This window comes from Podarcis pityusensis (assembly GCF_964106645.2).
Source record: "Podarcis pityusensis genome assembly, chromosome: 9".
Taxonomy (NCBI): Eukaryota; Metazoa; Chordata; class Lepidosauria; order Squamata; family Lacertidae; genus Podarcis; species Podarcis pityusensis.
Window position 1 is genome coordinate 41,551,772 of NC_138034.1, and position 15,054 is coordinate 41,566,825.

Below are 15,054 nucleotides of genomic sequence, written 5' to 3' on the forward strand. Positions count from 1 at the left end.
CAGCAATGCAGAGGGTGTTGTTTTTTTTAAGTTGCAGATGAGTATCTTTGAAAAGTAAAATTGTGTCTATAAGCTTAACCATTAATGCCAGGATGTGAAAGGAGGAGGAAGAGGAAGCAGCTATGTAGACTGAAAACTATAACTCTAGCTTAAGGAAAATGGCAGGACTGGGAAGTGGGGTCCTTTGTGGCAGTCAGCAGGACTGGCCTACCCATGAGGCAAGGTGAAGTGAACGGCAGCAGGGTCCACAGGGACAATGGATTCTAATGTAGAACTTTATTCCCTCTACTTGTTCCGGATGTAGATCTTCATCCTTGGCCCGGGGCGGGGTGCATTTTGTGGTTTGCCTTAGGGGCCAAAATATCTCTGCAGGAGGTGTTCAGTTGCAGCACACTTATTGATTAGTAATATATTTTTCAGTTCCAAGATATATAGGGCATCTGTAACTATTACTATCCTCATGTTGCACAGAATAAAAAGAGAGAGAGAAATTAAGTCATTCTTTTGAGGTGTTGCTGTGTGTTTTGTTTCACCATTTCATGTGCTGATATGATAAACCCTTCTGGGGAATATATATTGCAATAAATTATAATTGTGGGGGGTTTTTTAGTTTCTAAATTTCCAAGGCACATTAATTTCTCAATGCTTGAGAATGTTTTATGTTTCTGTACCAATATTCACTTTAATGTTGACGTTCTAAGAAATATGATAAAAGGATAAAAGCTAGTCAAGTTGTACTAAGAACAATGTATTAATAGTTGAGCTTTTACTAGTTAGTTAGTTAGTTAGTTAGTTAGTTAGTTAGTTAGTTAATTGCTCTGGTCTGAAGAATCTCATGGCTTAGCCCAGCCTTTGCCAACCTGGCACCCTCCAGATGTTTTGGACTACAATTCCCATCAGCCCCAGCCAGCGTACACTGGGAGCCCAGGATGACACAGACTGACTTAGCCTATTCTTCAGCTACATTTTGAAACTTATTTGTGAAGATAAACATGCATCTTAGAACTGTAAATAGTTATAAATTCATTTTTAAGATGCTCCTTGACATGTCAGCCAAGATTCTTGCCTTTCTGCTAAGAAAGGGCAATTTTTATATCTCTTTTGGAAGTTGTCTCCATTCTGCTCAAGCCGCAGTCCATGAGCAATGAAAGGTCACCCCTGCTCTTCTGTTCAGAACTTCTTACAAGCTATTTTTCCACAGTATTTTTTCCACTGCATTGTACAAAGTCTCATGATTTTCAATACATCATTTTAACTCCCTCAAGTTATCCAACAGAGCCTAATTGAGACAGAAAGTTAATGATACAGAAGTACAAAACAGTCTGGTGGCTGTGAATTCTCTCATTGGGATAGACTGCATGTATGGAATCATGATTATGAAGGGTATTTTTTGTCTTACATAACACACTGAAACAAGAAAGACTTTCACAGTCTTACCATTTCATCCACAAAGGTAAAAGACTACAACAGTCCTCCCAGAAAAAAGATCCTGGGTTGTATCCAGGCATTACAGTAAAATTATTTATCCTAATTGAATGGTGGGTCCTAAGAAACCCATTGGGGCATGCTTCTAATAAACATGTATAGGATTGTACTATAAGACAGTTGGACTTAGCTCCCTTCAATTTTAATGACACTTAAGCCAAGGCTAATTTTTCACATGATTTCAGCTGATTTAGTTTGGATCCAGCCACTTCATATAGGAGATGATAACAACTGAGGCTTTTCAAACTTTTTTACATGCATAGTACAGGTATGTCTAGGAGTGAGTTGTTTGAAGCAATACAAAGGAATGTACAACACTGGCTATCAAAAATTAAGGTAAGGGGTAAAGCGACCCCGACCATTAGGTCCAGTCGTGACCGACTCTGGGGTTGCGGCACTCATCTCGCTTTATTGGCCGAGGGAGCTGGCGTACAGCTTCCGGGTCATGTGGCCAGCATGACTAAGCCGCTTCTGGCGAACCAGAGCAGTGCACGGAAACACCATTTACCTTCCCGCTGGAGCGGTACCTATTTATCTACTTGCACTTTGACGTGCTTTCGAACTGCTAGGTGGGCAGGAGCACGGACCGAGCAACGGGGGCTCACCCCGTCACAGGGATTCGAACCACCGACCTTCTGATCGGCAAACCCTAGGCTCTGTGTTTTAACCCACAGCACCACCCGCGTCCCTTATCAAAAATTAAAAGCTGCTTATTATTAGAAAGCAAACTCTATTATCAGTGAGTAAATGTTTATTTTTACACAGCTCTTCAGCCAAAAAAGGTCCCCAGAGTGCCTTGCAGATCAATAAGAACAGGACAGTGTTTTTCCTCAAGCTTACAATTTTAAAAAGATAACACCAAAAAGGAAAGGGGGTTGGGAGGGAGAAGGAAATAAGCAAACTCGGGTTGCAGTTCTTTGTTACAAGTTGCTGACTGGAGAAAACAGTTTGAGAAGAGGAGGTACAAAAAGTCACAAGTGCCAGTGAAGTGGCTTAGTATCTCCCCATCCCCACCCCCGGTTGATGGAGAGAGGGCCCTGGCTTCTTCGCAGAACTGGTGGTGTCTGTAATACTTTCTTCTTCCCTTTCTTGTAGCCTGAATTGCCCTATTATTGGATGAATCTGAGTAAAACTCTTGCTTTTCTTTTGTTCCCTTTACAGTGTTGTGAAGCTGCTGAGTTAGTAATCCTGGAGCGGTGCTGTGTTGTGGAATTCAGGAATAAAGCAGATGTTTCAGTAGTGCTCAGTAAGTATGATGCATAATAATTTCTCTCTCTTCTTTTGGGGTATTTCCAGGCCATTAATATTTTTCTTTAAATATGTTACACAATATGTATGTATGCGTGTACGTATGTAATATAATTAATGTCCTGCTTGGTTGTAGGAAAAAACCTCAAAGAGCCCTACTGCTCAGCAAAAGGAACAGCTAAAAAAGGAAACTGATTTTCTAGATCCATTTAAATCAGGATTTTAGCCTGGTTTGGGCACAGAAACTGCTTTAATCACCCTGTATGATTACCTCTGATGGGAGAGAGACATGGGAAATGTGTCCTTGTTAATTTTCCTTGGCTTTTTAGCAGCTTTCAATACCATTGACCATGGTATCCTCCTGGAGGGGCTATCTGAGTTGGGGCAGGGTGGTTGCACCACTATGTGGTGGTTCTGGTCCTATTTGGGCCCCATGGAGCCTTCAGTGTTGGGTTCCTCAGGACACGATTTTAGCCTCTACACTGTTTAACATCTACATGCAACCACTGAGTGGGGTTATCCAGAGTTTTGGAGTACATTGTCAGCAATATGTTGAAGACATGCAGCTCTACTTCTCCTTTACATCTTCAGTGGATGTGCTGAACTGTTGTCTTGCCTCTGTAATAATGGACTTGGTGAGAGCCAACAAACTGAAGCTCACTCCACCTAAGACTGAGGCTCTGCTAGTGGGAGGTTCCCTAAACTGGATGGATGGGACGTTGCCTGCACTTGATGGGGTTACACTCACTCTGAAATAGTGGGTACATAGCTTGGGGTAACTCCTGTATCCTTTGCTGTCAGTTGGCCTTAGTGGTGCGGAGTGCCTTCCACCAGCTTGGACTGGTGGCCCAGCTGTGCCCCATCTGGACAAAGATAGCCCGTCTTCTGTTGTCTATTCTCTGGTCACCTCTAGGTTTGATTACTTCAATACGTTATACATAGGGCTACCTCTTAAGACGGTTTGGAAACTTCAGCTGGTGCAGAATTCAGCAGCCAGGTTGTTCACCGGGTTAAGATGGTTTGAGCATATTCCACCAATCCTAGCTCAACTGCACTGGCTGCCAATTATTTTCCAGGCCCAATTTAAAGTGCTAGTTGTGACCTATGAAGCCTTAAATGGCTCAGGACCACAATATCTTAAGGACCATCTCTGCCCATATAAACCGACCCAGACTCTGCGACCATCATCTAAGTCCTTGTGTGCCTCCTCCATGAGAGGGTGGCAATACAAGAACGGACCTTTTCTGCAGTGGTTCCCTCTTTGTGGAATGGCAGCGAGTTTCATTTGGCACTTTCATTATACATCTTTAGGGGCCAGGTGAAAACATTCCTCTTCAACTAGGCCTTGGACTGATTAACAGTATGTTCTTTTAAATGTGTTTGTGGGAGGAGGGTTATTGGTTTGCTTTGTTCTTGTTCTTGTTTTTATTATGTACTTTGTGGTTTTCTTCCATATTTTATGCTGTGGACTGCCCTGAGATGTTCGGATGAAGTGCAGTATACAAATTTAATGAATTATAATAATAATAAAAAAATGGGATTGCAGTGACTCTGATTCACTGTTCCAGCAGTATAGGCCACGTCCAATCTAGTTTATTAAATATAATTGTAGAAGCAAAAATAATGCGTAACAGAATACAGAGATGAACATGTTTAATGAGAAGCTACTCTAAACATATTATAAGCAGATCAACCTGTCATCAGAGGACTTGCGTATATAAAGGCAGTTCTGTCTCCAACCAAGAAGAGACAGCAGATTCTCTTGAAATATAAGAGTCTTAAAAACAGCACTTCATTTGCTTTATAGTGGTGTGGTACATTAAACTTAAATGTCAATCATTACCATTTTGCTCTCATTTTATTAATATAAATATAAATAACTTTTAAAAATATTGGGAATCCAAGTGGACGGTGTTTTCATCTTTCCTGAACACACAAATATGCCTGTGTGTTGAATTTCTTGAATACAGTGATCCATACTCAGAACACTCATCTCCCTCTGTTCCATTGCCCTTGTAATAAATAAGAGACATAGAGCAGGATCTCTGAGGATCTTAGTGTATGGGGTGGCTAGTGAAAGCAAACATTCTCTGACATAATTTTTAGAAATATGTGATGTGATTATATTACTTTCCTATCCCAAAGATACTTTGTATATATAATGGCGATGACGATTTTAATCTGAAATATCAATATAAAAGTTGCAATGACAAAAGTGGAATATGAATGCTATTATTTTAAAAAAAACAGGATAACAAAAGATAACAAAAATAATTAAATCTTTATCAGTGACTGAAAGTTTGACTTTCAAGTGATCGCTAGCGTTGCGTAATCAGTAAGCAAGAGATGATTTCATCACTACTAATTTTAACATGAATTCAGGATTTAGTTAGCTTTGTGAATCAAGAGCTTCTGATGTTTGTAGTTCACTTATCTTGCAGATACAATTTATGTATCAAAGTTCAGTTCTCCTTTTGTTAGAATGTATGGTGGTGATAGTGCTTTATTTTTCAGAGGTTCATTATTAATATTCTTAAGCATTTTCCACTACTGTGATAATTCAGAATTACCAAAGTTCCCCAAACAGTTTTAGCTATTTGGAAAGGCAACATTTGTCATTAAAAAAACAATTATTAAAAAAATTCTGAGAAAAGTACAGTGACCCCTGTAAAATATGATTGGAAACTAATACATGGCAAGGAAAAGGCTTAGTTACCATGACTATATGTACCAGTTTATGCTTGTTGACTCAGCTGACCATAGCAGCCTTTTGATGTGACAGTAAACTGTGGTTTGCTAATATGTTCAAATCCTCTCTGGCCAACTAACTGACATTTGTTTGTGGCCAACAAACAACAATCAGAAATCATGGCTTGAAGCTGGCTTATGAATCTCAACTTGCATTAAACATTGTAGGGATATCGCGGAGTGGGCAGTGGGGTCCGGAGGGAGCATACTCCCCACCAGCAGGCAGTCACAGTCTGCCTGCACGCGTGACCCTGGGGTGCGTAGCATACTCCCCCTCACAGACAAAGCCACGGCTGCTGGAACATCATTCCCTTTGTCTAACCTTTTGTGGTCTCAGTAGTCTGCGGTGTCCTGTCTGTAACCTTTGTCCCTGAGACCTTTTGTCTCCTTCGTCATACACTGTGCAAGGGGAAAATGACGCTGTGGAAACAGGTGCCAAAATAACTTTGTACCACCCCTCGATCTCGGGATTGGAAGATGTGTAAAGGTCACAATCCAAATGTATCTGCTTGATTTTGCATATGTGTATCAATAAAAAGAGCCTCTGCGGGCTTGGCAGTTAGCGTGCTTCTGCGTTGCTCACCTGATGATCAACTCCTGGCTTGTGCCTTCACTTCAAAACATGGCTTGCGCTTAATATCCAAACCTGCTAACCTGGGTTAATCCTAGATGGTTTTGGTGCTCTACTTCAGATCTGTAGACACCCACACAGCTGAGCAAGTCTTGCTTGCACTCTTCTGGACCTACCACCACTCCTCATTTTGCCTGGCAAGAGGCTCCCTATTCCACTCACCTGCTCAAAGAGAAGTCCTTCCTCTGCAGCCTGTCCACTTAGCTCTGTAAGCCTTGCAAGGAAAAAAAAATCTAAGGGGATCACAAGCCATTTTACCAAATTCTCTCCAGAAATGCATGTTGAAAGCACAACTTTGCTCTTAGCAACCTATCCCAATTTTTTAAAGTGACATCATTTAACAAAACAAACAAACAAAAAAACCTTGAAAGCAAGCATACAATAGTGACCTCTGTTCCTCCACATTGATCATGGAAGAGTAATGCAGTGGTAGCTTGGGTTACATACGCGTCAGGTTACATACGCTTCAGGTTACAGACTCCGCTAACCCAAAAATAGTACCTCGGGTTAAGAACTTTGCTTCAGGATAAGAACAGAAATCGTGCTCTGGCGGCGCGGCAGCAGCAGGAGGGCCCATTAGCTAAAGTAGTGCTTCAGGTTAAGAACAGTTTCAGGTTAAGAATGGACCTCTGGAACGAATTGAGTACTTAACCTGAGGTGCCACTGTACTTGTGACTTCTCAGCTGATCCTAGAGTGGCCCCCAGAGAACTGTCTTCATGGAGCCAGATAGTTAAAATATGATTGCTCCTTCAGGGTAGTGATGGCAGAATCCAGGTGTAAATATTGTAAACTGCCCATGGCAAGCAATGGTTTTAGAGAGGGCAAAAAATAATAATTAAAAATCACATATACTTTTTCATGTTTCGTTGGAGAGAGCACAAAGTTTTTGGGAAAGTCAAAGCACACAGAGGTCAGTTTCTGTACACATCTCCATTAACAACATCTTGGTTATAGTATCAGGACTCCACTCTTGCAGACTTCCCCTGTTGCTGCTTTGGATATCCAGGGCTCTCAGTAGCTGGTATATATGAGAAAAAGAGACAAATATTGGATCAGGGAAGAGAGAGGCATTTTTGTTGACCTATGAATCAGATGCAAAATGGACTTCAAAATGTACCACAATGAGGTGGTAATTAAGTGGCTATTTAAAAGAAAAGAAAATGTCAAAGGGAGCTCAATCATTCAGCTCACCAGCTAAAGCCATTCTTTTTACAAAAGTCATCCTTTTTATTTATTTTTTTTTAAAAAGGAAGCAGTCAGTGCTCTCAATACCCCATGCTGTTCTAGGATAAACTAGGTACCATCCTTCTTGATAGTTTTCACCGCCAAGCGTACTATGGGCATGAGCACTGGTGTTTCAGAAAAGAAGCAGCAACAGCAGCCGAGGCAGAAAGCTCCAGCAGTTAAGCAGACCATTTCTGGAATATTTGGGCAATTGGCTTCCCTATCAAGGGCTTAGACAGCTACTGGAGCTAAGGCAGCCTTCTCAGGAGTTGCCTTGTCTCCACATCGGCCAGTAAAGCGAGATGAGCGCTGCAACCCCAGAGTCATTCGCGACTGGACTTAACGGTCAGGGGTCCCTTTACCTTTACTGTCTCCTTTAGGATAAATTTGTGCTAGTTGTGACTGGGATCTTCCCGCTCCACTCGTCGTTGTGACCTTTTTATGGCCCAGTAGGGAACATGACAACACAAATGGGCCGAAATCACATTATTATTATTACTAAAAATATTTCTAGCCTACTCTTTATCGCCAACTGAACCCAGAGTGGGAACAATGGAAACAAAGCACAGTATGAACACAAATAATAGAAGTGCAAAAATATGCACAAAAATAGGAGAATAGCAACTTTCCACTGACTTTGTGTGGGCATGTCTATTATAGTAATTGATTTAATCTCCCGAGCACAGTTTGTGCAGGGACATCACTGCAGAAGTCCTGTGGAGCATGTAGAGGTTGGATAGCTTGTGTCCTCCTTTTGGGGAGATAATTGAACTCTGCATTGTTTAAGTGCATTTGCCTTGTTGAGGAAACAGCCTGATGAATAGGTGCTGATGTAGGAGAAGTTGACTCTTAAGTAAGAATATAGGCATGACAGCATGACATTAGTAATCCACTCATATTGGTTATACAAGATGCAGATCAGGTAGATCCTCACTTTCTTGATCTTTGGAGCAATCATGTGACTAAGTATTTGCTTGCTATTTGTAATTATTTCTCTCAGTATTCCCTCCCCATATTAATTTAAATATATTTTTCTGCTTCTAGTATAATCATAAAAGTAAATGCATTTTTAAACAAGCGCTTTCTCATAATTTATGATGAATGTGCCTCGGGTTTTGCTTTCTTTTCCCTGCGTGGTCAGTGTGCCTTGACTCTAACATAAAGGAAGTGATTCTATGTGTGATTGAATGGATGATCTCCTTATGCAGGCCTACTAATTATTATGTTTTTAATTAGCCAACTATCTTCTTTAAACCTGACAGTCCATGAAGCCCCATTTTGCAGGTGATGTTTTGTAACAAATGACAGTTGAACATCTGAACTAATTTGTGTACAGTGCCTTCTCCATTGGCTTGTTGTTGGCAGTGAAAACAGTCCTGGCAAACACTCTTATTAGCTATGTGGTATAAGCAGAAATAAACTCCCTGCTGTGTGCCTATAATAGAAGGTATTGTGGACTTTTATGAAATAAAACAACACTCGGACCATAAAGTCTTATATTCCGATTTCAGTTTTACCAAACTAGATTTGGAACCCAAATATTTTCTTCATGTAGGCAATGGGATGATTCATTTAGCATGCACCCAACATGGAAGAATACAGTAAAGTCAATTTGCTTCCATATGTTGCAACTTAATGTAAAAGGGGGAAAAAAAATCAATGTTCTCTTGCTGTAGACATTAGTTCCAGTTATCAGAATAATGTAAGTGGAGTTAGAGCTCATCAGAAGCAGTATGTACATGCAAGTGAGTAAGTACAGTTGTACCTTGGTTCTCGAACGGAATGCGTTCTAGGAGTCCGTTCGACTCCTGGAACAGTTCAAAAACCAAGGCGCAGCTTCCAATTGGATGCAGGAGTGTCCTGCAGCCAATCAGAAGCCATGGAACCCGCACCAGACATTCAGCTTACAAAAATTGTTCGGAAACCGGAACACTCACTTCCGGTTTTTTATCATTCAGGAGCCAAAACGTACAAGTTCCAAGGTGTTCAGCAAACAAGGTACGACTGTACAGCAAACATTTACTTGAAGGAAGCTTCCATTCTTTAGAGTTGTTGAAGAACATTGAACCTAATAATGATCAGCTGCTTATCCCCAGGGGTTGCTATTTGCATTTTTTAAAAATGTGCACATTAAATGCAAAGGGATATTTCACATCATGGCTACTCTGGCCCTTAAAAGAAGCTTGTCAGGAGTGGGTAATGTATGTGCAGTATATATTTCATGCAGAATAAGCAAGTTCACTCTCTTAATACCTGCATGAAAATTTCACAGTATAACTTATTTTTAAAAGAGGTTTCAATTCAGCTAAATTTTGGCAGGCATCCAGAGGCTCCCTTGTTCAAATGGAAGCCTATTCTACATGTGGACCCCCCCATCCCCCTGCAATTTCTGTCATTTCCCTTTCTGTTGCAGCCCACTGCACCACACTGCTCCTGCATCCCCCTGCTTACAAAACAATCAGTAGAACAACAATATTATAAAATTGCAGACTGTTATAATAAATAACAAACAACATTTTGTTGTTGTTTAGTCGTTTAGTCGTGTCCGACTCTTCGTGACCCCATGGACCAGAGCACGCCAGGCACTTCTGTCCTCCACTGCCTCCCGCAGTTTGATCAAACTCATGCTGGTAGCTTCAAGAACACTGTCCAACCATCTCATCCTCTGTCATCCCCTTCTCCTTGTGCCCTCCATCTTTCCCAACATCAGGGTCTTTTCCAGGGAGTCTTCTCTTCTCATGAGGTGGCCAAAGTATTGGAGCCTCAGCTTCAGGATCTGTCCTTCCAGTGAGCACTCAGGGCTGATTTCCTTAAGAATGGATAGGTTTGATCTTCTTGCAGTCCATGGGACTCTCAAGAGTCTCCTCCAGCACCATAATTCAAAAGCATCAATTCCTCGGCGATCAGCCTTCTTTATGGTCCAGCTCTCACTTCCATACATCACTACTGGGAAAACCATAGCTTTTACTATACAGACCTTTGTTGGCAAGGTGATGTCTCTACTTTTTAAGATGCTGTCTAGGTTTGTCATTGCTTTTCTCCCAAGAAGCAGGCGTCTTTTGATTTTGTGACTGCTGTCACCATCTGCAGTGATCATGGAGCCCAAGAAAGTAAAATCTCTCACTGCCTCCATTTCTTCCCCTTCTATTTGCCAGGAGGTGATGGGACCAGTGGCCATGATCTTCGTTTTTTTGATGTTCAGCTTCAGACCATATTTTGCGCTCTCCTCTTTCACTCTCAATAAAAGGTTCTTTAATTCCTCCTCACTTTCTGCCATCAAGGTTGTGTCATCTGCATATCTGAGGTTGTTGATATTTCTTCCGGCAATCTTAATTCCAGCTTCGGATTCATCCAGCCCAGCCTTTCGCATGATGAATTCTGCATATAAGTTAAATAAGGAGGGAGACAATATACAGCCTTGCCGTACTTCTTTTCCAATTTTGAGCCAATCAGTTGTTCCATATCCAGTTCTAACTGTAGCTTCTTGTCCCACGTAGAGATTTCTCAGGAGACAGATGAGGTGATCAGGCACTCCCATTTCTTTAAGAACTTGCCATAGTTTGCTGTGGTCAACACAGTCAAAGGCTTTTGCATAGTCAATGAAGCAGAAGTAGATGTCTTTCTGGAACTCTCTAGCTTTCTCCATAATCCAGCGCATGTTTGCAATTTGGTCTCTGGTTCCTCTGCCTTTTCTAAATCCAGCTTGCACTTCTGGGAGTTCTCGGTCCACATACTGCTTGAGCCTTCCTTGTAGAATTTTAAGCATAAAATCCCCTTCATGGATCACTGCCTTGCCGTGACGAAGGGGCTTGAATAACAAACAACATTTAGCAACATTAAAATAACAGCAGTAAATGAAAGCATGAGTAAACGTAGGGTCATAAACTCAACCCAAGTGGTGGTATCATTTTTATTATTCTGCTCAGTAACATCTTTCTTTGAGCTGCTTACGGACATAAAATGATGAAATACGGTTAAAATAGCAATATCATATAATGGCAATATCAAGCTTTATTGGACATTTGAAGGATACAAATACAAAGACAAAAATGTGTATGGTTTTAAAGAATATTGTCAGTCACTGGGAATGTAGGCAGTTATATGGTTGGAAATGAAAGCATGTATTGAAACACCATTACCCAGATGTCAGGAGTCAGTAGCAGGTTTTGCCTTTTTTTAACAGTGTCTGATATTGCAGCCTGTTTATTTCACCCTATGGAACTCAAAGGAAGCCATGTGACATCAAGATGACATGCTTTGAAGTCCCAACAATTGTTGGGACTTCAAAGTGTCAAGAGTGTACTTTAAGGCATTGGCAGCTGCATCTTCACTGCATATATGATGCTGGGTGTGCAGCAGCTGTGTGGTTTGGGGGAAATGAGCTGGTAGGACCTTACGCTGGGCCTAATTAAGTTTGTGGGCTAGGTGTTCTCAATCCCTGGCTTAAAGGAATGGAGCACAGCAAGGTGGATGGTTGGGTTTCCGTTCCCTATCCACCCCACAATACTCCTTTTCATGTAAAGCTGGAATAGGGATCTTAGGGCCCTCCATATTTTGTTGGACTTCGGCTCTCATCATCCCTGACCATTGGTCATGCATGCTGAGGCTGATGAGAGCTGGATTCCAACATCATCTGAAGGGCCATAGGTTCCACATCCCTGATAAGCTTCATTCATTCATTCACATTTTATTTGTGAATTGGAGTGATTCGTGGATCAAAACCACACATGCCTCATCACATCTAGTTGGACCCTGCAAGTACAGTGGAATGTTGGAAGAATGGGATACAATATTGGGAACCAACCTTTATTTAGCTAGCTTTCAGTGTTCAGCTTCAAAACCCAACAGCTACCAGTTTTATTCCTTCAGATATATAGCTAAATCAGTTGGTGTCTTCTGTTAAAGTAGCATTGATTTGCTCCCCTCCCCTTAGTCCGTGCCTGATCATTTGTACCGCACTAAATGTCATGCTGAATTTGCAACTAAATGAAACTGTCTCCATGGCAGAATCTTAAATGCCTAGAGACTGTTTCCTTTGTGAATTCCAATCAAATGAATGATCCTAGTTGCTACTTGAATTTCCTTGTGAACCCAAGAGACAACTAGACTTCTATCAGGCTCTGCAGCAGCTACTTATGGGTAGCTATGAGGCCAGAAGCCTTTCCATATAACCTGTTGGTTGATTGTTCTAAATTGTTGCCAGGTATTGATGAACAGCAATCTGACAAGAGTGAATGGGCAGCTGAGTGTAAAGGGCAGTTCTAATAAAAAGAATAATGAACACTTTTTGCTTTAATGAATCCCACCAGTCCATTTGACAGAATTCTGCCTGTTGACTCTGCTAAATCAAATTCATACTTAAGCTGGTTTCCCTGAAAGCTACCGGCTAAGCTGCCAGATAGCCATCAGATAGGGATTCTAAATTTCAGCTTAATGATACTGCCACCTAGTTTTGGGACACATTAATTGCTTTAAGATCCAGCTGTGCAGTGAGGACTTTGTGTTGTGCTGAATGTGAAGAGCAGCAGCTTGATTTCATTTGCTTCTGTGACACAAGAGGAGAAGCTGTATGATATTCTGTGTCACTGCAAGCATCAGTCTTGCCCTAATCTTCAAAACACATCTGTTAATGTCTGTCTTAATGAAAGTGTGTCAATGTTTTCTGAGTGCAGAGTTTCAGAGTGGAGAACCAGATCTTTACCTTGAAGCTGCATCAAGGTCTGACTGTGAATCTTGGGCTGTGGCTCTCGGAGAGGCAAGTTCTGAAGGTCTGCGCAATAAAATCGAGCAGCTCCAGAGACTGATCATGGAAATCAAGGAAGAAAGAGCAGCAGATGAAGTACATCAGTTCATTCCATCAGCACAGGCAGACAATCTTGCAGAGTCTAAGCTTACAAGTAAGCATGTTGTTTATTGGACCTTAATCCTGTTAATACTTTTTTTTGGTGGAAATCCTCTCTTCTGTGAATGACCCGTTTTAGGCAGATTAGAAATCTTTGCTGCCAAGTGTTATTGCACTCCAGTGCTCATAATCACTAACCATTTGACGGTGTTGCCTCGGGATGATGGGATTTGAGTGAAACATTATCTGGATGAGCACAGGTTACCCCTCTCTTTTGTTGTAGATAGACATGTTAATATAATACTGATAATGTATTTTGCTTCTGGCTTGCATAACTTGCTTCCTATGGAAGGCAGATATATAGCTGTCAGTTAATCTATTCTTTGTAGTGCTTTTTTTTAAAGATGCTACGTACAAATGTTGTTTTGCATGTATTTCTACAGGACATTTAATGTTCAAAGTATGATATTATACTTACCCTTATAACAAGTAATTAGAGACAGATCATTAGTTTAACACTTTCATTATAGAAATGGGAACCAGGACTGAGAGACAGGTTTGTTTAATGTTTCCTAACTCCAAGCAATAGTACTCCACCTGTCAGAATTTTGATCATGCTTCTGAATCATAAGGCAACATCATATAAATTTGTCAAAGAAGAAAGGAGCTGAATGAATTGGCATCACTGGTTAACTATGGACAGCTAAGGCCAAAGCAACACCCATGTGTTCAGCAGAGCTTGTATTTAAGACAGCAGCCCTCCATACCACATAAGAAGCCTCTTTTGCAATTATAGGGAGTTTAAAAAACCCTGTGGTGGTGAGTTAGGTTCTGTTATGCCAAGGGAAATTGTGGGGAACCCCAATACACATGCCATGGATTGTGATCCTTGGTGGTGTCGCTATGCATGGAGGAAAAAACCTAAACACGTTGCAGAGTTTCCAAAAAATAGACCAGAGACAATTGTACTTCATCCACCAGAGCTTTAGTGCTACTGAAGGCAAATGAGAATAACGGTCACAAATCCAGTAACATTCAGGATTGGCACAGTCCATAAGAAATCCATTTGCAGCAGACTTAACTTTAAACTAACAAGAACTTATAATAAGACTAGCATGCAGAACAGAAACACCACACCAGAACAAAGAGATAGAAAGAGAAAGAGAGTGAAACCCAGGCTCCTCCTGGCCTGACTATTATAGTCAGCATGACCTTGACAGAAAAGATAACAGAACCAGTATAAACCAGCTGTACTCAGCTTCCCAGAAGGAATAACCCAAACATCAGAGACCTTTTTTTCCACACAGACAAGCTTCAAGAACCCTCTTGAACTAAGTAGAACAGGAAAGATCTCTGTATATCAGATCAATACTTTCTGTACTAAGAAATGCAAACTGACAGGTAGTCTCAGTTCTAAATTTGCTTGCATAGAAGTAAGTTCTGCTGAAATGAATGGGAGTTAATTCCAAGTACATAAGTTTAGGCAATGAGTAAGTCTGATTAAATTAAATGGGGTTTACTTCTTGTAGACATTGATATCATTGCACTGATAGTCTTATGGAAATATTATGATGTTTACTGAGTTTCCACTGAGTTTAGTCACGTGACCCTTCTAAATACATGTCCAGCCATTCTGGTGAAGTAATAATTTGTTGAAAAAAGCAGCAGTGAGCTTTGCATTCTGATAAATTTTGATGTAAATGACAATTTTCTTTGACTGGTGCACAGGATAACAATTACTTCGTCAGGATAGCTTTCCCACTATGATTGTGATTCATTAGAACACAAAAAATGTTGTTTATTGATCGACTGCAGTGGGCTCTAAAAAAAGTGGATGTGGTGAAACATTGCGTCTTGATTTGCAGCTCACTGTAG

The 15,054-nt window shown here is 40.9% G+C and overlaps 1 protein-coding gene across 4 annotated transcripts in view; it reads left to right on the forward strand.

Moving 5' to 3' along the window:
• INPP4B (inositol polyphosphate-4-phosphatase type II B) overlaps positions 1-15,054 on the forward strand; it is a gene marked incomplete at its 5' end in the record, with an annotated part of 263,750 nt that overhangs the window by 109,773 nt on the left and 138,923 nt on the right. For all 4 annotated transcript variants that reach the window (XM_081021869.1, XM_081021870.1, XM_081021868.1 and 1 more), the window contains 2 exons: positions 2,647-2,731; positions 13,010-13,234. In XM_081021869.1, coding sequence (XP_080877995.1) covers positions 2,647-2,731; positions 13,010-13,234 — 310 coding nt within the window. The remainder of the gene's footprint in view (positions 1-2,646; positions 2,732-13,009; positions 13,235-15,054) is intronic.